The sequence below is a fragment of the Hylobates moloch genome, unplaced genomic scaffold, assembly GCF_009828535.3.
Source record: "Hylobates moloch isolate HMO894 unplaced genomic scaffold, HMol_V3 SCAFFOLD_20, whole genome shotgun sequence".
NCBI lineage: Eukaryota > Metazoa > Chordata > Mammalia > Primates > Hylobatidae > Hylobates > Hylobates moloch.
Genome location: NW_026652295.1, coordinates 42,642,891 through 42,665,258, shown reverse-complemented (window position 1 = coordinate 42,665,258; position 22,368 = coordinate 42,642,891). Strand labels below are relative to the sequence as shown.

Below are 22,368 nucleotides of genomic sequence, written 5' to 3'. Positions count from 1 at the left end.
ATCAGCTTCTTCTCTGTACCAAATCACTTCTATCTGCATACAAACAAGCCAAATGTTGCTGTTCTTAAAAATAAATAAACAAGACATGCACAGTGGCTCATGCCTGTAATCCCAGCACTTTGGGAGGCCGAGGCAGGTGGATCACTTGAGGTCAGGAGTTCGAGACCAGCCTAGCCAACATGTTGAAACCCTGTCTCTACTAAAAACACAAAAATTAGCTGGGCGTGATGGTGGGTGCCTGTAATCCCAGCTACTCGGGAGGCTGAGGCAGGAGAATCACTTGAACCTGGGAGGCAGACGTTGCAGTGAGCCAAGATCGCGCCATTGCACTCCAGCCCGGACTTTCATATCGAACACTGAATGACCTCTCCGTGTAGATGTCTAATTTCAAACTTAACATGACCAAAGCAGACTTATACAAATAAATAAACATACTTCCTAGAGCCTACAGTCCTGTCCAGCCTCTACTGTTTTGTTTTTTTTCTACTTCTCTTTCCTGAAACATTCCTCCAGAATTGCCTATACTTCCTGTCTCCACCTTCTTGTCTCCCCTCCTTGCCCACTCCAGTTGGGCTTTCCTTCCCATCGTCCCACTGAAACTGCTCCCATCTTGCCTGATCCATTGGTTAGGTCTCCACTCTTTTTCTGCTTAACCCCCCACAGCACCTGGCACACTGGCCACTCCCTTCTCCTTGAATACGGTCATCTGGAGGCTTTGATGCAACCACACTCTTTCCAGTTTTCCTCCTGACCCTGATTGCCCTCTCAGCCTCTCCTACAGGCATCTCCTATTCCAGCTCCCCAGGAAGCACCCAAGATCTGACCTTCCTCTCTTTTCCTCCATCCTGATCTTCCACTAGATGATCTTATCTCATCCAGGACCACCAATGTGCTAGTAACCCCCCAAACCTATAGCTGCAGCTAGATCTTGCCTCTGCACTCTGGACTTTCATATCGAACACTGAATGATCTCTCCATGTAGATGTCTAATTTCAAACTTAACATGACCAAAGCAGACTTTTTATTTCCCTTACACAGACCTGCTCCTTCTCCAGGCTTTCCCATCTCAGTGAATGGCATCACCACCCACCCTGTTATTCAGGTCATAAACTTAGAAATGAGTCTTCTCTCCCTTTCTCTGCATCCCATCCATTGGCAAATATAGCCTTACCCTCACATGCAGCCTGAATCTAACCATTTCTCATCTTCACAGCTGCAATCCTGTCCATCATCTCTCTCCTAGACAATGTCAGCAACAATGCCTAATAGGCATTTTTGCTTCCACAATGACCCAATAGGCATTGTTGCTTCCACAATGACCCCCACAGTCAACTCTCCCTCGGTGGAAGGATCTTTCAAAAGCATAAATCAGATCATGTCACTCCCCTGCTTAAAATCCTCTACCAAACCATTTTATCTGTAAATATATATTCCTCCTGTCTCTGTCTTCTATAAAAATCTGGAAACGATGACTGACTCAGTAGCAATAAGTATCCCTAGCACCTAGATTGTAGTGTTGAATTACCTTCTCCCATTAAAAGTAGCTGGGACTTTGGTAAATGGCCGATTCCAGGACTGGGGCAAAAAATGGACAAAATGAGCCAGAAATATCTTGCCATAACAGAAAGCAAGGAATCTATCAAAGATTACTAGAGTCATGTCAAAGGCACTCAGAAGCCAAATCAAAAAGGTTCCCACTAACAAAAGATGGGACACTTTGAGCTTTAATGGACACAGCACTGTAATTGCAATGGATTGGAACCATCAAATAGGCTGAAATCCATGAGTTCACAATGATGCCGAAAATATAATAATAGCTCACTTTTGGAGAGTGATAGGAACAAATTCATTATCTTGAACACTGATAACTGAAGGGGGCAAAATCAAGCATGTAGCCTTTTCTACATTAACTATACCACTGATTAACAAATAATTGATTAGGGGACGCATCTCTTCATAAAAAGACTCCAATTAATAAATGAAAAAGAGATGATAGAATTAACAATATCACCATGTTTCACCTTCCAGTGAGTTAATAGATATAGGCATTATGTTATCAGGGGCTGCTAAGATCACAGAAATACAGACAACCAAACATTGATGTACCCTCTGGTGAAGGAGCATCTATGGTCTTGCCAAAGAGATTCAAAATTGTGTCTAATCAAATCTCTACATCCAGGTGCTAATTTGCATGAAATAGAGAAGACAGAGGAACATGTTGAATGTGAGTTGAATGTCGAATATGCAGTCAGCAAAAACTTAGACTGTGGGAAATCACAGATCAAATCTCCGTAGCTATGCAGTAAATACACTGTAAGGAAAAGGATGGAGGTGGAACCTATTGATAAAAAGACTTAAAATATCAAGTCGATATGCTTTTTTAAAAAATGTGCAAGACTATAACGTCTAAGGATGTACATTTGGGTGATAAACTGTAAAGAAATGCAATGCAGGCCCACTCGGTGGCTCACGCCTGTAATCCCAGCACTTTGGGAGGCCAAGGTGGGTGGATCACCTGAGGTCAGGAGTTTCAGACCAGCCTGGCCAACATGGTGAAACCCTATCTCTACTAAAAATACAAAAATTAGCCAAGCGTGGTGGTGGGTGCCTGTAATCTCAGCTACTCAGGAGGCTGATGCAGGAGAATTGCTTGAACCTGGGAGGCGGAGGCTGCAGTGAGCTGAGACTGCACCATTGCACTCCAGCCTGGGCAACAAGACTGAAACTCCGTTTCAAAAAAAAAAAAAATGCAGTGATTACTATGAAAGTCAGGGTAATGGTCACGTTTGGGAGAAGGAAGATGGTTGGGGGCAGGGCAGAATCCATGGAGGGGCCCTGGGGTGGCTGCAAAGTTCTATTTCAAGACCTGGGTGGTGGATACAAAGATGTCTGCCTTTGAATCAACAACATTGAAACAAGTCAACATTTGTTTTGGTTGATTTTCTGCATCTACGTTTTATAGTGTGATTTTTTAAAAAATCTCTATTGCAGTGTTTGGCAAACTTTTTTTTTAAAGGGCCACATATTAAATATTTTAGGCTTTCCAGGCCAAGAGGCAAAATCAAAGTTGTTATGTAGGTATTTCTATAAGCAGTTAAAATGTTTACCTTGGAGACCGAGGCATGAGGAATGCTTGACACCAGGAGTTCAAAACTAGCCTGGGCAACATAGCGAAACCCCATCTCTTTCAAAAATAATAAAAGTAAAATAAAATAAAAATAAATAAAATGTAACTACAGTATTTTTTTAATGCATAAGGATAAACCTCTAGAATTGAGACCCTCAAGGGTCCACCAATACTTGAATTCCTGATCCGGGGGCTCCCCCAGCCATCGGTGTGCCCTGATGACTTTGCCAGATTCCCATGGTAACCGCTCCCCTTCCACCCTGGTCCACATTAACCTCCACGTCTCTAAGCCACAGGCGGATGCAATCACCACCCTCACTTCCCTAAGAAGCTGGGGGAAGGAAGGGGGCGAGCGTTCTTGCACACGATGAGCTCCCAGCTACACCCACCTACTCTGGGTGAGCACCTCTCCCAGGAGAAAGGGAGAACCTAAGGGCACCTGAGTCTTAGGCCCCAGGACCAGGCAAAAGAACGTTTCCTAAAGCCTGTGTCCAGACTCCCCTCACGAGTCCTTTACTACACCCTTGTCACTCAAGGTATGGTCTAGTAGACTAGCAGCAGCAGCAGCATCACCGGGAGCCTGCTAGAAATGCAGAATTTCACCTACTCCAGACCTACTGGATCATAGTCTGCATATTTAACAAGATCGCAGGAGATCCATATGCATATTAATGTTTGACAAGTGTTGTTTGCTTTCACAATCCAGATAAGCCAATGTCGTAAATAAACACATCAAATCAGAAACATCTCTTGTAGGTTGACTTTTTAACCTAGATGCTAAAAGACTGTTTTTATTATTTATAAGAGGAAATTCCCAAAGTTGAGTTCCCCATGCTCAGTAAGAGTAAAAATTCCCTTTTGTCTTCTCTGACCATCAGTCCAGGACAGAATGTCTCACTGATCTTGGGGTCCTGCTCTCAAAGCCAATGGGGAAATCAGAAAGGACACTTTCTACTCCTAGAATAAGAGTGTTACATCTTTTAAACAAGGTGAAAGGGAGAGCACAAAGAATGGCTGTATGCCTTGAACCTACCAAGATTAAGTAGGTCAAATGGCAACATAAGGGAAAATCCCAACTTCAGGGAAGATAAAGCACCACTGTCTTAAACAATGAAAGGAGCACCCCAAATGTTGCTCACAAAACCCAGCTGAGTAACTCACAAAAGCAGACCCCATTTGCATGTTAAACCTCAAAATGAAATTCCCACAAATGCTAAGACAGTGGATCAGCACCCTTCAAAGAAGTTCCCAGGATTGGTAACTTCCCTGTCTGATGAGTTTTCTCCACCTCCATCTATCTTGGGAAGCTGCAGGCCTTCAATTTAACTTCCTCATCAGATGACAGTTGCAAACCAGAACAGACACATCCCAATCCTAGATGAACCACTTTGCTTCACTGGGAAACATTAAAAAGAACCTAATGATTCACCAAAGAGCACCACATTTAAAGAAAAGAAAACTATCATTTTTAGTGGCAAAGACAAAATAAGATGAGAGAAAAACCTACTTCAAACAGAAAACAACTAAAAACATTTTTCTAAAAATCCATAGTACATGCTACAACATGGATGTACCTTGAAAACATTATTTTACGTGAAAGAAGCCAGTTACAAAGAACCACATATTATATGATTCCATTTACATGAAATGTCCAGAATATACAAGTCTGTAGAGACAGAAGGTAGATTAGTGGTTGCCAGGGACGAGGAAGGATGAGACGATTGGGAGTTAATGGCTAAAGGATTTGGGGTTTTATTGGGAAGTAACGAAAATGTTCTAAAAGCGATTGTGGTGATGGATGGGCAACTCTATGTAAATATACTAAAAGGCATTGAACTGTACACTTTATTTAAATGGGTGAATTGTATAGTATGTAAATCATATTTCAATAAAGCTGTTTTAAAAAAAATTATATGGCTCCACACTAGATCCATGTTTGGAGTTTCTAATATAACACAATGACTTTCTGGGCAAAATGTGAAAAAAAAAAGTTGATGTTAGTACTGAGTAGAGGCCCTGCCAGGTTTGTATGGCAAAACACTCCCATCTCAGTTTGGGAAATAATTTCATGGTCTTGTCTAAAGATCATCAATCTCAGCTGGGCGCAGTGGTGCATGCCTATAATCCCAGCACTTCAGAAGGCCGGGTAGGCAGATCACCTGAGGTCAGGAGTTCAAGACCAGCCTGACCAACATGGAGAAACCCCATCTCTACTAAAAATACAAAATTGGCCGGGCGTGGTGGTGCATGCCTGTAATCCCAGCTACTCAGGAGGCTAAGGCAGGATAATTGCTTGAACCCGGGAGACAGAGGTTGCAATGAGCCGAGATTACGCTATTGCACTCCAGCCTGGGCAACAAGAGCGAAATTCCATCTCAAAAAAAAAAAAAAAAGTCATCGATCGCACAGAAATCCCCAGCTGGCTTTAGCTTCCTGTTCCAGAAACAATGGAAAAACCAAAACAGGCCAAACACACTTTCAAAACACCTGTAATCTATGTGGGCAAAGGGAGAAAAAGGGGATCATGGAATAGGAGTTACAGGTGCTGTCAGAATACAAAGCTGAGAATTTACTATCACTATAGAAATTCAAGTCCAATGTAGAGTCCCCAGAGAAACTATGTATACAAAGACTCCAAATAACTTAATCCAAAGACCCCAAATAACTTAACACACACAGAATCGTGGCTAAAAGAGACCACCCGGATGGCTAAGGCCTTCTCAGTTATTACACTGACCTCAGCTCTGGAACCTCTATTGAGTTTTAGCTTTGGCAGATTCTCTTCTCTCTTCCCAATCTGTTTAATTTCCCAAGCCAAGGCATCATGAGAAGCCCCATGAGCACCCTGATTGCATCCACAAGGGCCTGTTGGCTTCAGGGTCACAGTTGTTACTATGGAAAGACAGAAGGGAGAGGTAGAACCAGTATATCTCTTACCCTAAACGAAAACACACAAAACCTTAGGGCATTAGAAGGCTTAGAGAGTGAAATCTCTGCAGCTATTAGCCAACAGCTTCCTCCTGCCTTGACGACCTGGATTCTCTCTGATCCTCAGGCAAATGAGAAGACCAAATGTTAGGCAATTAATAATATAGCAGATGCTGTTTGGGTTCTGTGTTCTCCTATAGACTCCTGCTTCAAGGGCAAAATGGCCGTGTCTGATGCCAAGGTCCAAGGGAACTGGCAAATGCCTAGAACAGTGCCTAGCACATACTAGGTCTTCAATAAATATTTGTTGAATACCTCTTGAATGAATGCTGATACTCCCCTGTCACTCTCCGCCTTCTTCCCTCAGCCTGGAAAAACACACACGAAACACACACAGACACACGAAGTGGAATCCACACCTGTTTACTGCAACCCCATTTGTAACTTTGCAAAACTAATAAGCACCAGCAATTACTGCTAGAATACGGATTTCAGTGGGCAGGGCATTTTGTTAATTTTGTACCCTAAACATCCAAAACAATGCCTAGCACATAGTAGGCTCTCAATGAATATTTGTTTAATGCCGAATGAATTAAGAGCCTACTATGTGCCAGGCGCTGTGCTAGACAGACTTCTGCCAGCGACCCAATCGATCACTTCCACCCCGGCGGCAGAGGCCGCCCCGTGAGTCCTCCTACCGCCAGGGGCCGCTGTAGGAAACGCCTGGCTTCCTTCCCTCTTCACTCTTTGACCCCGTAAAGTCACTGCCTGGAGCTACAATGGCAGCGTCAGTGGCAGCTGCAGCCCGGCGGCTGCGGCGGGCCATTCGAAGGTCGCCCGCGTGGCGAGGCCCCAGCCATCGGCCGCTCTCATCGGAGCCCCCTGCAGCCAAGGCCTCGGCCGTGAGGGCCGCTTTTCTGAACTTCTTTCGGGACCGCCATGGCCACCGGCTGGTGCGCTCCGCTTCCGTGCGGCCCCGCGGCGACCCCAGTTTGCTTTTTGTCAATGCGGGCATGAACCAGGTGAGGGCCGAACCATACTGATAGAGAGCGGAGTTTGTGAGTTTTCCGGTGAGAAAGACGCTGCAGAATTGGGCAAAAGAAGCGAGAGGCGGAGTTCGTAGCTTTTGGGGAAAGAGGGCGGTGCTTGGTTGGGTAAAGTGATGGGGGTACGGCGCTCAGAGTATAGGGAGGGCTTGGGGAGGGCTTGAGCTGGGAACTTCTGGATTGGGATTGAGTATTAGGTCCAGAAATGGCTGGAGTGGAATCCCGAGGGAGAAGTCTGATCTCATTTATTCGTTATTTAAATAAAGATAACGCTGTCATTAAATGTTTATTGATCACCTATTGTGTGCTGAGTACTATTTCTAAGCTTTTGATTTTTATCAACCACTCACCTTTTCTAGACTTCATTGTCCTCATCTGTAAAATAGGGGCGGCATAAGTTAACCTTAGAGGCTGTCTGGGCTCCCTACTAAATGAGTCTCAGTTTTGTACCCTGAAGTTATTGGGTGTGGTTGAAGAAGCTGAGACGGAGGATGCCACCTTTCAGCGCCCCGTTTTCAGCTCCCAACACATTCCTCCTCCTTTTACCTTGCCTATTTTACTAGCAGAGGGTCTCTGGTTCATGATTTATTTACCTCTTCTCTGCTTCCCAGACACCAGAGATGGCTGTCCCCAGGCTCCCAGGTTGTCCTCCTCGACCAAGATTACACTGCACTCTCGGGGCACAGGCAGCCTTCGGTCTGAACAGCCATCCCTATCCCCATTCCCCACATTTCCCTTCTACTGAGAAATTGGATATCCTTCTCCCCCTCCCCACTCTATGTGCTTCCAGTTCAAGCCAATCTTTCTGGGCACCGTGGATCCACGAAGTGAGATGGCAGGCTTCCGACGTGTGGCCAACAGCCAGAAATGTGTGAGAGCTGGAGGACACCATAACGACCTGGAAGATGTGGGTCGAGACCTTTCCCATCATACCTTCTTTGAAATGCTTGGCAATTGGGCCTTTGGGGGTGAATATTTTAAGGTGAGTCTCTGGGGATCAGTGATCAGCCAAGAAGGGAGTCAATTTGTCCTGTTTCCATTGTACTGTCTGCTTAGGCAGGGCCTCATACCAGATGTGGAGGCAAAGTGCTAGTTGAGCAGGTGTAACAGGAATTACCTCACTCCCCTGATTGGATTGTAAGTCCCTGAAGGGCAGAGACTGTACTTCCTGCCTAACGATTACTCAAAAATTGTTGTTTGAATAAATGTTCAAACAGCAATGCTAAGGTGCTTACTGGAGTTAAAGATCACTCCAGGCTAGAGTAGGCAGAGAATTTCATGTAAAAGTGGGACTTGTCCTGGGACTTGAAAGAAGATAGGATTTAGAAGAAGGGGGAAGCTTTCTGGGCAGGAAAACACTCAGGGGCAGTAATGGTTCATGGCTTATTCTGGGAACAACATGGCAGCAGAAATGCTTTTGTCTTAAGTCGGGGGCTAAACTCATGTGGCTTGATTACTTCAGTGGGGTCTGCCTCTCACCCATCTTCCTCCCGCCACCCCACGCTGGTCTCTGCTGCAGGAGGAGGCTTGTAACATGGCCTGGGAACTGCTGACTCAGGTCTATGGGATCCCTGAGGAAAGGCTCTGGGTCTCCTACTTTGATGGTGACCCCAAGGCAGGACTGGACCCAGACCTGGAGACCAGGGACATCTGGCTGAGCTTAGGGTGAGTCAGCCCCCTCCTTATGTTCATTCCTGGAGGTCAGGAGGCCTGGAAAATGGAGACTACCAGCACCAATCCCCGAGTCTCAGCATCATTCCAGGATACTGTGGGGTCAGCCCTGTGCCTCCTCTTGCTGAGCTGTGACTTGAGGGAGGGGCTCTCATGGCAGAGAGAGTCTCAGCTTCTGGGTCTGTCTGTCTCCCACCACTCACCTGCCTTTCTCCCCAGGGTGCCTACTAGCCGTGTGCTTTCCTTTGGACCACAAGAGAACTTCTGGGAGATGGGGGATACTGGCCCTTGTGGGCCCTGTACTGAGATCCACTACGACCTTGCTGGTGGGGTGGGAGCCCCCCAGCTGGTAGAGCTTTGGAACCTGGTCTTCATGCAACACAACAGGTAATGGGGTGCTGAAGCAGGATGAGAATCCCTGGCTAGAAGTGGAAAAGGTGGCAATTAGAAGACTTTGATCTGTTTCATATAAAAACAAACATGTAAATGGTGCTTACCATGTGTCAGGCACAATTCTCAACACCTTATAGATAATAACTGATTTAATTGTAGTCTTTGCCTGTGACAGTTTGAACAAGTCACTGCTGTTCTCTGTTGAACTTGATGATCAATGAGTTGAACTTGATCATCTCAGATTTTCTTCTAGCCTTGACATGTCTTTCTAGGGGCAAAGAATTCTGTCCCAAGATGGGATGTCTGGTGCCCAGGCAAGGGCCTAAGCAGGGGTGAGAGTGGAGATAGCCCTATATGAGGAAGGACAGGACCCCAAGGCCATCATCATCTGCTATTGCAGGGTGGCAGGGGAAGACACTGATTGTCTGGTTCCTCCCACTGTCAGCTCCCTTGGTCCCCCTCCCCCCATTTCTGTACTCCACTTGGGCATCTGTCTCACACCTGTAATCCTGGGTGGGGCCTCACCTTGCAAACCTTCCCTGGCCAGAGAGGCAGATGGAAGCCTGCAGCCCCTGCCCCAGCGGCATGTGGACACAGGAATGGGCCTGGAAAGGCTGGTGGCTGTGCTGCAAGGCAAACACTCCACCTATGACACTGACCTCTTTTCCCCGCTGCTCAACGCCATACAGCAGGTGAGTGCCTCTTCCCTTCCAGAAGCCCTGTAACCTGCTCTTCACAGCCCTCAGCCCCACTGCATTCCATCTTTGTTGAGAACACAGAGTGTTCTCAGCATCTGAGGACAATAACCAACCAAGAATTCCAAGACGTCAAGCAAGACACTGGGATTCATTACTTATTACCCGATGTTCCTCCTAACTCCTTACCTCTTTCATTTATTCAGAAAATACGTGTTGAGTGCTTACTTTATGTTAAGTCCTTTGTGTTTGGTACAGAAGACACAGCAGTAAGCGGGAAAGAGATCATGGAGATTATATGCTAGCATGAGAGATAGACAATCAATAAATGTGTTAAAAAACAAGATAATAGCTTACAGATTGTGAACAGGCAGTAAACATGGGTGAAAGTAACTAGGAAGAAGGACGGGTACAGAGGAATCTTAGATAAGGTGCTTGGGGAAGGCTCCCCAAGAAGATGACCCTTGAGCTGAGCCCCAGAGGAGGAGGAGTCAGCTACAGGAAGCTCTTTCCAGGCAGAAGGACAGCAGGTACCAAGGGCCTTGGTACTGATGGATTAGATGGGGAAGGGAAAGAGAAATCAAAGATGGCTCCCAGGCTATTGGCTTGAGCAACACAGTGAATGGCATGACTATTTACTGAGATGAAGAAGCTTGGGGAAGAGAGAGGTTTGGAGCTAGGTGAATCAGTCTCCCTGCTTTGGAGCATTTCTGTGCGTGTAGCTTATACCCTCCCTCCTTGCCCCCCAAGAAGGGCTTGACATTTGCCAAAAACTAAAAGGTGGCCAGCCAGCTAAAGGAAAATCCCATGGGATATAGTAGGAACACGTGTAGTTAGCTTTTGCTGTATAACAAACCACCCTCATGCTCTGTGGCTTAACCAACAACCATGTATCTGCCCCCTGAGTCTGAGCTAGCGTTTAGGCTGGGCTTAGCTGGCTCATTCTTTGGTCTTGTGTGAGCTCACTCATCCATCTATGGTCAGCTGAGAGGCAGCAGCTCTTCTGGGGCTTGGCTGGCTGTCAGTTTGGGGGCAGTAGGGGTGACTGGGCCATGTGTCTGTCATCACCTAGCTGGCTAGTCTGGGCGTGTCCACATCACAGCTCAGCAAGGTTCCAAGACAGAGAGCAGACACACAGGCTCAGAACAGTGTTGTTTCCACTGTATTCTATGGGCCAAAGCAAGTCACAAAGCCAGCACAGATTCAGGGGATGGAGAAATAGATTCTGTCCCTTGATGGGAAACAGCTGTAAAGTCCCATTTTAAAGTGGCATATGCCTAGGAAAGGGCCATTTTTGCGAACAGTCTACCACAGAGAAGAAGGCAGGATCCAGTCTGTGGGCCTTAAAGTCCAAAGTGGGGCCTTGGTGCTCCGAGTGGTGAGAGGGGTTCTCAGGGCTGGGCACGGTGGCTCACTCCTGTAATCCCAGCACTTGGGGAGGCAGAGGGAGGCGGATTGCTTGAGGTCAGGAGTTGGAGACCAGCCTGGCCAACATGGCAAAACCCTGTCTCTACTAAAAAAATAGAAAAATCAGCCAGGCATGGTGGCACACACCTGTATTCCCAGCCACTTGGGAGGCTGAGGCAGAAGAATCTCTTGAACCCAGGAGGTGGAGGTTGCAGTAAGCTGAGCTGAGATCATGCTACTGCACTCCAACCTGGGCAACAGAGCGAGACTTCATCTCAAAAAAAATAAATAAATAAAAGTGTACATCAGATCATGCCACACTCCCCACTGAGAACCCTTCTTTTTTTTTTTCTTTTTGAGACAGAGTCTTGCTCTGTCATGCAGGCTGGAGTGCAGTGGCATGATCTCGGCTCACTGCAACCTCTGCCTCCGGGGCTCAAGCGATTCTCATGCCTCAGCCTCCAGAGTAGCTGGGATTACAGGCACCCACCACCACACCTGACTAATTTTTGTATTTTTAGTACGGATGGGGTTTCACCAAGTTGGCCAGGCTGGTCTCAAACTCTTGACCTCGGGTGATCCACCCGCCTCAGCCTCCCGAAGTGTTGAGATTACAGGTGTGAGCCACCGCGCCCAGCCTGATGTACACTTTTAAAAGGCTACTCCTGTTGCTGTGTGGAAGATGAGCTGGAGGGAGATGAGAGCAGAAACTTAGGAATCAGTTGGGAGGCTATTATCGGTCCAGGCAAGGACCACAGGGCATGCTTCGGCTAATAGCAGTGGAAGTAGAGACAAGTAGATTGATTTGAGAGATCTCATGGAGGTAGGAGTGAAAGGACCCACTGATGGATTACGATGAGTAGGGGAAAGAGAATTCAAAGATGGCTCCCAGGCTATGGACTTGAGCAACACAGCGAATGGCATGACTGTTAGATGAAGAAGCCTGGGGAAGAGAGAGGTTTGGAGGTAAGTGAATCAAGCTCCCTGCTTTGGAGCATTTCCATGTAGGTAGCTTACACACTCCCTCCCTGCCCACCCCTACAAAAGATGGGAGAGGCAAGAACAGGTAGTGGAGAGCACCTGGAGTCCAACAAACCTGGCTGAGATCTCAGATCTGCTCCTCGAGAGCTGGGTAGCCTTGTGTCACTGAGTTCCTCTGAGCCTCAGCTTCTTCTTTAAAGCAAGGATACTAACACCTCCTGGAATGGGCTATTTTGGGGATTCGAGGTCATGTTGTTCAACTACTCACCCAGTTCTGATAGTAGAAATTCAGTAAATGGTCACAGATATGTTTACTTGTAGCACCAAATATGAGCCCTGTGAGGGCAGGGCCTGGCTCCTGCTCATCCGTGAGGCTTCTCAGCCCAGGACTGGACTGGCAAGGCCATTCTGGATGTGGTTGGCTTTAGGGCTGAGGGCAGATGCTCTAGAGGCGATAAAGAGCACCCACCTGGGCCAGGTCAGGCAGGGCCACTGGCTGACTCTTTCTCTTCTGCTTCCCAGGGCTGCAGGGCACCCCCTTACCTGGGCCGAGTAGGGGTGGCAGACGAGGGGCGCACAGACACAGCGTACCGCGTAGTGGCTGACCACATCCGCACACTCAGTGTCTGCATCTCTGATGGCGTCTTCCCTGGGATGTCAGGTCCCCCGTGAGTCTGGAAGGGCTATAGAGAGGACAGGGGCTGCTGGGGGTCTCAGGTGGAGGAGGGAAGGAAGAGGAGAGGTGGGTGTGAGTGAGCCAGTAGGAGGAATGGGGAGAGGGAGAGCTTTGAGATAGGAGCACATACTGTGGACCTTGTCCTTCCCACTCCCCATATTGCTGACCATGAGCTGCTGGGGGGTTCATGTCTGGGCTCTGAACCCCTTTAGGCTGGTTCTTCGTCGGATCCTCCGTCGAGCTGTGCGTTTCTCCATGGAGATCTTAAAGGCACCACCTGGCTTCCTAGGCAGCCTGGTACCTGTAGTGGTGGAGACATTGGTAAGGACAGAGCTTCTTCTCCACTGTGGGCCTCCCTGGGCACTTTGGGGAACCTACCACTGAGCCTAGACAGTGCCCCCAGCCTGGGTGCCCAGAAGTCCCCACCCTAAATATCGAGCCCAGCATCCTATCAGCAAACTAAGAAAGCTGTCCTTGCTTACAAGAAGCAGGAAAACTTGAGGAGGCTCCTTGCCCAAACTGCTGAGCCTTTGACCTCAGGACCCCCTTCTGCCACCCTACAGGGAAACCAGTTCCCCATTTGAGTCCCTCTCCCAGCCCCTCAATGTGTCTGAGCCTCCAGGGCAGGTGTCCTCAGGGAGGCCCAGGGTGGGGAGGTGGGGGTGGGTTGGTTGCCTTTCACACCTCCTCAGCCCTCTCCACCTCCCACAGGGAGATGCTTATCCAGAACTGCAAAGGAACTCAGCCCAGGTACTGGATTCCAGTGAGAGAGAAAGGGGTTGATGGGAGAGCTGTGGAAAGAGACCCTCCTTCCAAGGAGACCCAGCTCCACTTCTGCTCTGCCTGGTTCAGATCGTCAATCTGGTGTCAGAGGATGAGGCAGCCTTCCTGGCCTCCCTGGAGCGGGGTCGGCGGATCATTGATCGGACTCTGAGGACCCTGGGGCCTTCAGATATGTTCCCTGGTAAGCGGGATACCTAGCCCATGCACAAGGGGCTCGCTGAGACTCACCAGGGTGGGCAGAAGAGAGAGCTCTGGGCCAGCCCCATGCCTCATGTCCACCCCTGACCTCTTCCCAATGTTCTTCTCTCCCTGGACTCTTCTTCCATACCCAGACCCCTCTGCAGCAGGAATACCACCCTGCCTCTCCCCATGTCCACACTGCCCAGCTAGCCCTGCCTCCTGCTTTCCTAGGTTGGTTTCATGCATAGACTGAGCTTCCCTCCTCCCTTCAAATGACGTGTGCCCAGGGAGTACCCTGGACTACCCCCAGCTCCGGCCTTGAGGCATGAAGCCTGAATGTGACCCCTCTCCTGAGGCTACCCAGTATGGAGAGGGTATTTGTGTTTGGCGTCTGGTGGCTTCTACGTGGTTAGAAGGGCCCTGGACCTTATTTTTCTCCCCTCTTTGTCTAATCCCTCCCCTCCTCAACATTCTTTGTCTTTCTTTCTCAAAGCTGAAGTGGCCTGGTCCTTATCACTGTGTGGAGACCTGGGGCTCCCCTTGGACATGGTAGAGCTGATGCTGGAGGAGAAAGGGGTCCAGCTGGACTCCGCTGGACTGGAGCGGTTGGCCCAGGAGGAGGCCCAGGTACAAGGTGTGGCACCCCCATGCTGGGTTCTGTTGGGACACCCCTTCCCCAGCCCTGAGCTTCTAGGGGAGGAGCTGTGGATATTGAGAGGAATCAAGAGGCTGAGATAGGATCTGTCCCCTCACCTGGGAGGTTTCTAAAACCTCAGGCCACAACCTATAGAAAGCAACACTAGCCAATGGGCTAAACACAGAAGCAGAAGCGAGCACAGCTTCCTGGAGAGGGGCCCTCCAGGGGCAGCAGTGGGCAGGAAGGCCTAATCCCGAGGAGCCGACATGATGGGTGGTTCACCAACCAGCCCAGGGGCTCTAGCAGCCAGCCAAGCCCTGAGTTCTTATTCCAGAAGGGCTGCAGAGTCCACAGCTGTGTGGCAGGGACAGGGCCCTGTGAGGCTGAAGTCCCACTTTCATTCTCTATGCACTTCTTCCATGCCCATGCCCATCCTGCAGCACCGGGCACGGCAGGCTGAGCCAGTTCAGAAGCAGGGATTGTGGCTTGATGTCCATGCGCTGGGGGAGCTGCAGCGCCAAGGAGTGCCCCCAACTGACGACAGCCCCAAGTACAACTACTCCCTGCGACCCAGCGGAAGTTACGGTGAGAGCCTGGACCGAGGCCTGCGGCCACAAGCTTGCCTGACCATGACTAAGAAGAATGTGCAAGATGGTTGCTGCTAGCCCCTATGTGTTCCCCAGAATGGCCACCAGGGGTCTCTGTGGCCCCCAGCTGGAAGTGCCCCTGCCAGCGGGGGTGCCTGTTGGCCTCAAGGCACAGACCCACCTTCATGTCCCCAGCACCTGCCCACCACTAATAACCATTCTGTGCCCTGGCAGAGTTCGGCACCTGTGAGGCCCAGGTGTTGCAGCTGTATACGGAGGACGGGACAGCAGTGGCCTCCGTGGGGAAAGGCCAGCGCTGTGGCCTCCTCTTGGACAGGACCAACTTCTACGCAGAACAGGGGGGCCAGGCTTCAGACCGTGGCTACCTGGTGCGGGCAGGGCAAGAGGTGAGTCTCCACCACAACCCAGGCTGATTTCTGTGGGTGGCAGACCCAAGCCTGAGTGGGAGCCAAGGGGAGGGAAAGGCTACAGGCACCTTGACCCCTACCCTCCCTCAGGACGTGCTGTTCCCAGTAGCCCGGGCCCAGGTCTGTGGGGGTTTCATCCTGCATGAGGCAGTAGCCCCTGAGTGCCTGCAGATAGGGGACCAGGTGCAGCTGCATGTGGATAAGGTAAGGACCATCCCTAACTGTTCCCAATACCCTGCAGCCCCTTCACTCTCCCACCCCCCTGCCCTCACCCAGGATGCTGGGTGACAAAAGTATTTCAGGCCTGGCGTCTAGGCTGCATGGCGAAGCACACGGCCACCCACCTGCTGAACTGGGCACTGAGGCAGACCCTGGGCCCTGGCACAGAGCAGCAGGGCTCCCATCTCAATCCTGAGCAGCTGCGCTTGGATGTGACCACCCAGGTGAGCCCGGCACAGAAAGACAGGCTTCATGTGAGGTGACAGGCTTAAAAGAGAGACAGCCTGCTGTGAGCAGGTTGCCCTTAGAGGCCTGGACTCTAGGCCCAGCACGGCCACCCAATCACTATGGGACCCTGGGCAAGTCCTTTCCTGTTGGGCTCCTTGTGCAGCAGTGAGGAGTCAGGCTACAGAGTGTCTGGGGCCTTGCCCAGCTCTGATGTTGTGGGATTCTGAAGGCCCTCCGGCAGGGGCCTTCCCTTCAGCTCCAGCCGCTCCCCCTCCTTGTTTCTACTGTCACCCAAGCCATTCTTGCTCAAACTGGGCTGCCCTCTCCCTCTGCTGCCACCCTGTCTCCCTGCCCTTCTTACACATCTGGCTTAAATCCTTTCTCCAGGAAGTACTTGCTGGCTAATCCCCATCCCACCTGCTTATTCCCTGCCCCTGCATCCCCCCATCCTGTAGTTCTCTCTTCCATTGGGCTACCCCTTATAAGCTCCATGTGGATACAGCCTCCTTTTTCTGTTTCTTCAACTTTTGGTGCCTAGAGAAAGGCCTGGAGCTTCCAATAGGCCCAACTCCCAGATAGCTTTCTTTTTTTTTTTTTTTGAGACAGAGTCTCACTCTGTCGCCCAGGCTGGAGTGCAGTGGCACAATCTCAGCTCACTGCAAGCTCTGCCTCCTGGGTTCACGCCATTCTCCTGCCTCAGCCTCTCCGAGTAGCTGGGACTACAGGCGCCCGCCACCATGCCCGGCTAATTTTTTTTGTATTTTTAGTAGAGACGGGGTTTCACCGTGGTCTCGATCTCCTGACCTCGTGATCCGCCCACCTCGGCCTCCCAAAGTGCTGGGATTACAAGTGTGAGCCACCGCGCCCGGCCCCAGATAACTTTCTAAGGAAAGAATTGTCTGCTTAAGTAGTGTTTATTGAGCACCTATTATGTGCTAGCCACTATTCTAGAACCTGGGGATGGCTCAGTGAACATTGACTGTGTTTCAATGCATCAGTTACAGGTGTGGGGCTGACTGCATGTTGGTCTTTCCATTTCCTCCCCACCCCTCCAGACCCCATTGACCCCAGAGCAGCTCCGGGCAGTGGAGAACACTGTGCAGGAGGCCGTGGGGCAGGATAAGGCTGTGTACATGGAGGAGGTGCCCCTGGCGCTCACTGCCCAGGTCCCTGGCCTGCGCTCTCTGGATGAGGTGAGTTGGGGAAGCCCTTTTGGTGGAGATCGGGGGCCTCCTTCAGGCATACCCAGAGGCTTTATCCTTCTCCTTTGGCAGTTAACGGGCCTGTCCCCTCTTGACCTCAGGTTTACCCAGACCCTGTGCGGGTGGTGTCAGTGGGGGTGCCCGTGGCCCATGCATTGGACCCAGCCTCCCAAGCCGCACTGCAGACCTCTGTGGAGCTATGCTGTGGGACGTGAGTCACTCCTTTGTGCTGCCTGGCCCAGGGGCCCCAGATCCTTGCCCTTCCCTTGGTCTTTGGAGCCATCAGCCCTTAATGGGAGATGCACTCTGACTTCTCCCTTCTCTACTGTCATACCCCCTGACTTTCTGTTTACTCCTTCCTCCCACAGGCACCTGTTACGTACAGGGGCTGTAGGGGACCTGGTTATCATTGGGGACCGCCAGCTTTCCAAGGGCACTACCCGCCTGCTGGCCATCACTGGGGAGCAGGCCCAGCAGGTCAGCATGCCAGTAGGCCTGGGACTTCTGGGTTGAGTGGGTGTATGGGACACACGCAGGTGGCATGCTCAGGCCCAGGGGTGCCCAGCAGCAGAGCCAGTGTTCATACTTGCACACCAATTGGCCATATCAGCTGTTGGCAGCTGGCATGTGTTTTGATTATTTGGTGCTGGTGCTTTATTGGTCCTGATTGTTAAATCTTATTTGTCCCTGACCAGTAATGGGTTGAAAGGCCTTGTCCTGGGGAGATGAATGTAAGCCTGGTGACCCCGACCCTCCTGTCCCCTCCCTGCAGGCCCGAGAGCTAGGCCAGAGCCTGGCCCAGGAAGTGAAAGCAGCCACTGAGCGGCTGAGTCAGGGGAGCCGGGATGTGGCGGAGGCACTGAGGCTGTCCAAGGACATAGGACGACTCATTGAAGTGAGGGCCACGCCTACCGTGGAGCTGTTCCCCACCCTCTCCTAGCCCTATTCCCTCCCCTGTTCCTCCCTGGACCCCTCCAGACTCTCCCTAGCACTCCAGTCGGCTTGGGCTCCAGCTGGCCCAGATGTTTGTCTACAGGATGGGTGTCTTCCCTGGCCCTGCTGGTCCCTACCTCAGAGACTATGGCTCAGGGAAGGGCAGGGGTGATGCACTGCTTCTGGCCATAGGCTGTGGAAACTGCTGTGATGCCCCAGTGGCAGCGGCGGGAGCTGCTGGCCACAGTGAAGATGCTGCAGCGGCGTGCCAACACTGCCATCCGTAAGCTGCAAATGGGACAGGTGAGAGGAGGTTTGGCTGCACCCATGTGCCCGGGGACACTCCAGCACGCACACTGAGAAGTCTCAAGGGCCAGGGCATGGGGGTGAGTCAGAGGCTGTGCAAGGACGGGGTGGTGGCAGCTTCTTCCTTCTCCTGCCAGCTGAGAACCATCACCCAGGCCATTCCCCCACTTCTGTCTCTTTCAAACTGTGTTTCTCCCCCAACTCCCAAGTCTGGCTCAGACCCCCCCGGAAGCCTGCTGACTTGATTAGTGCCATTCAGCCCTGATTGCACCTCCACTGTGGATCCCCCTTTCTCCCGCCCACTCCTGGTCCATCTGTGCTCTGACCTTCCTTTCACCTTCAGCGACCTATTTATAGGGGCCTGAAGCTATGATGAAAGGGAAGTGGCGAGGGAGGTGAGGAAGGTCACATGTGGGACCCAAAAAGGAGGCCACCCTAGGCAGAGTCCCTGCCACCTCTGCCTAGAGCTGATGACCTTTGGGGTGGGTGAGGGAAGCAGGGGATTGCTCAGCTGGGGCTCAGTTCAGAAGTTGGGGCTAATTGGAAACCTGCCTCTCAGCCTGACCCCTCTGCTTGTCCTTCCTGCCCCATAGGCTGCAAAGAAAACTCAGGAGCTGCTGGAGCGGCACTCAAAGGGGCCTCTGATTGTGGACACAGTCTCTGCTGAGTCTCTCTCAGTGAGTGCTAGCCAAGTGGGGCTGCCCCAGGGTTTGGGGAGGGCAAAGTCCTGACCAGGAGGTAGCTAGGGGTCTGGGAAGCTATGGGCTCACCATCTGTCTTTCATGGTCCAGGTGCTGGTGAAGGTGGTACGGCAGCTGTGTGAGCAGGCCCCCAGCACGTCTGTGCTCCTACTCAGCCCCCAGCCCGTGGGGAAGGTGCTGTGTGCCTGTCAGGTGGCCCAGGTGAGGGAAGTGGGAGAGCAGCCCACCACCCCCATTAATACCCATCCTGGTCCAGCTCTCCGATTTTACACCTTTAATTCCTCTCAGTCAAAGGGGCCAAGGCTGGGTGGAGGTATCTATGAGGATACTCCAGGACAGGGCTAGGGGAATCTCCTTGTTCCTAAAAACAGCCCCTCCCCACTCCAAAAAGCACCAAGAGATTCCTTAATTACCAACCCCTCCCAGGCCTCACATCCCTTGTAAAGAAGTAGCAGATGTCCACATTCATACACCTCCCCACACACATTTCCAGCCCAGACCTTCTCCGGCTCATCACCTGACTGCCCCACCATATGCCCATCTGGGAAGGGGACGCTGATCACCTTCAGCTCCATTCTTGAGGGTACCTTGAGTGGATGCTGGCAGGGAGGGCCACCCTGCATCACTTCCCCTTCTGATTCTGTTCCTAGGGTGCCATGCCCACCTTCACAGCAGAGGCCTGGGCACTGGCAGTGTGCAGCCACATGGGGGGCAAGGCCTGGGGCTCGCGAGTGGTGGCCCAAGGCACCGGAAGCACTAGTGACCTGGAAGCTGCCCTCAGTACAGCCCGAGCCTATGCCCTCAGCCAGCTCTGAGCCAGGCCCGCCCAGGGACCCACATGGACTAAAGGCAATGCCAGGAGCCCTGAAGGAGCCAGCAGAACCTTCCCACAGGCTGAAGTGAGGACTAGAGGCTGGAGGCCAAGCAGCTGAGCCAAAGAGGATCACCTGGGCCAGGGCCTACATGACACAAGGAGACATGGGCTAGGGAAGGCAGAAGTGGGCCCAAAGACACACACCCCCTTGGTGAAAGAGAAGACATGGACAATTATGGCTGTGATTGCACATTAGAAATTATTTCACTGGCCGGGTGTGGTGGTTCACACCTGTAATCCAAGCACTTTGGGAGGCCAAGGCAGGCAGATCATGAGGTCAGGAGATCAAAACCATCCTGGCTAAGACGGTGAAACCCCATCTCTACTAAAAATATAAAAAATCAGCCAGGTGTGGTGGCACACACCTGTAGTCCCAGCTACTCAGGAGGCTGAAGCAGGAGAATCGCTTGAACCCAGGAGGTGGAGGTTGCAGTGGGCCAAGATTGCACCACTGCACTCCAGCCTGGGCGACAGAGCGAGACTCTGTCTCAAATAAGTAAATAATTTCACAGAGGATAGCAAGCTCCAGAAGGTTCTATTACTTTAAAAAAAGAGTAGTTTTGCTCCTCCCAGCAACCTGGTACAGGTGCCCTAACACCAGTCTGAAAGGCCACCCAGGATCCAAATCGGGCCATCTTCATTGCCATGAGTGTTCAGACAGGCTCTGCGTGCCAGGCAACAGTGGGCGCCGACAAAGGGCTCCCTGGCTACTGGGAAGATACAGAACCATCCTGTGAAAGTCATTTCAGCAGTGGAGACCTTCTTTGCTATCACCTCTTTCATTAACAATGACCTCTAATTTAAATTGGGCCCTGCTGGTTTGTTGATGAATTGAGCAATAGAGAACGTGGTGGGCACTAAACTGACAGTTCCTTCCTTCATGGAGCCTGCTGCTTGTGGAGAAAAGAGGCAATAAAGCAAAAGAAGAGGGTCAGGCTTGGTGGCTCATGTCTATAATCCTGGCATTTTAGGAGGCTGAGGTTAGAGGATCGCTTGAGGCCACAAGTGCAAGACAAGCCTGTGCAGACACAGCAAGACCCTGTCTACAAAAAAAAAAAAAAAAAGTGATCTTCCTGCCTCAGCCTCCCAAGTAGCTGAGACTACCCACACTTTGGTCCCAGCTACTTGGGAGGCTGAGGTGGGAAAATCACTGCCCAGGAATTCAAGGCCGCAGTGAGCTATGATTGCAGCACTGCACCCCAGGCAACAGAGTGAGACCCTGTCTTAAAGAAGGGAGAAGGTGTCAGATGGTGATGAGGTCTGGAGGGAAAATAGAGAATGGGGATCAGGGGTGTGGATGGTGGTATTCCCTCACCAAGAGATGACATGCGAGCAGGGAGCTGGGAGGTGAGGGTGTGACCCGTGTGGAAATCGGAGGGAAAAGCATTCCAGGCTGAGGGAACAGCCAATGCAGAGGCCATGAGGTGGCCAGTGCCACTGAGCAGTGAGCTGGGACAGGGGCAGGTGATGAGGTTGGAGAGCGGGGTCAGACAAACAATACACTTGTTAAAACAAGTTGTACAGCACCTGCCTCAAGCCTGAGCTGAAGCTGAAAATTGGCACCTCAAAGCAGGAGGAAGCCAAGAGATGGAGGAAAGCCCTCCTTCCCTACCAGAATGAGTCCACCTCAGACAGACTTTGGACCTCTGCCTCTGTTCCTAGATCTCTGTTGCTAGATGAAGGAAAGGGCCTCAGGGGACCCATCTTCAAGTCAAGGGCTCCCTGGCTACCAAGTTCTGTCTAGTAAAAATTATTCGAGCAGCGTGGGCCTGCCTGGCATCATTTTCTGCACGGTTTCTCATTCTAATTAAGGCACCGATGATTTGCTGGTAAGGCACTGGTGAGGGCTTGAAGGGACCCAATCCCCAGTGCCTGGCCCCTCACTGCTTGCAAAGCAGCATCCTGGCCACTGGAGCAGTAGCCTCTGTTCAGCAGTGCTCACCACAGGCCCAGGTTCAAGTTTCTCCGCGGGCGCCAAGATGAGTTGTGGCACCCCTGATTTATTGATGAGTTAACAGAGCTTCGAGATGTTCATCTAGGGTAACCAACTAGTAGTCCTCGGCAGATCTGAAATCAAAGCTACCCTGTGAAACCCCCACCGCCCTGGCTGCCTCTCCCTTCCTGAAGGCCAATTTCTTTTTCTTACTAGCCATCCCTCTGAAGTCTGCCCCTCGCCCTCCAGGAGATCTGGGGCCCCAACCACATCTTGTCGCGCCAGGGCTGGAAGGGAGTTTGGCACAGGGCATGGACTGTGTGAAGGAACGCTGTGTTGGCCTGGAACCTTCCTGCGTCTGGTACCAGACTTTCAGCTGGGGGGAAAGGTGGAAGGTGCCCTTCCGCAGGGCCTAAGGTCAACAGGAGGCCTC

At 51.1% G+C, this 22,368-nt stretch overlaps 1 protein-coding gene across 3 annotated transcripts; it reads left to right on the top strand.

The window, feature by feature from the left end:
- Positions 1-6,653: 6,653 nt before the first annotated feature.
- On the top strand, positions 6,654-22,321 carry AARS2 (alanyl-tRNA synthetase 2, mitochondrial). Of its 3 annotated transcripts, none has more exons than XM_058432222.1 (22): positions 6,654-7,077; positions 7,892-8,083; positions 8,621-8,766; positions 8,992-9,159; positions 9,713-9,857; positions 12,771-12,916; positions 13,137-13,245; positions 13,636-13,674; positions 13,777-13,888; positions 14,381-14,514; positions 14,965-15,109; positions 15,346-15,518; positions 15,630-15,743; positions 15,842-15,982; positions 17,042-17,179; positions 17,290-17,399; positions 17,557-17,665; positions 17,961-18,083; positions 18,314-18,424; positions 19,021-19,104; positions 19,219-19,329; positions 22,152-22,321. In XM_058432222.1, the coding sequence occupies exons 1-22, from the start codon at positions 6,835-6,837 to the stop codon at positions 22,161-22,163; spliced, it is 2,805 nt and encodes a 934-aa protein (XP_058288205.1). In that variant the 5' UTR covers positions 6,654-6,834; the 3' UTR covers positions 22,164-22,321. The 3 variants fall into 3 exon arrangements, with proteins under 3 accessions (XP_058288205.1, XP_031997057.1, XP_031997058.1); XM_032141166.2 differs by lacking the exon at positions 22,152-22,321 and adding an exon at positions 19,779-20,811 and having other exon boundaries at positions 6,655-7,077; XM_032141167.2 differs by lacking the exons at positions 15,630-15,743; positions 22,152-22,321 and adding an exon at positions 19,779-20,811 and having other exon boundaries at positions 6,655-7,077.
- Positions 22,322-22,368: the final 47 nt, after the last annotated feature.

What these genes read in the sequence shown, in the direction of transcription:
- AARS2 (XM_032141166.2), top strand. Translation starts at nt 6,835, where the DNA reads ATGGCAGCGTCAGTGGCAGCTGCAGCCCGGCGGCTGCGGCGGGCCATT. An exon ending in TGCAAAGGAACTCAGCCCAG is followed by an intron (nt 13,675 to 13,776) that starts GTACTGGATTCC and finishes TGCCTGGTTCAG; the next exon opens with ATCGTCAATCTGGTGTCAGA. An exon ending in TCTCTGCTGAGTCTCTCTCA is followed by an intron (nt 19,105 to 19,218) that starts GTGAGTGCTAGC and finishes TTCATGGTCCAG; the next exon opens with GTGCTGGTGAAGGTGGTACG.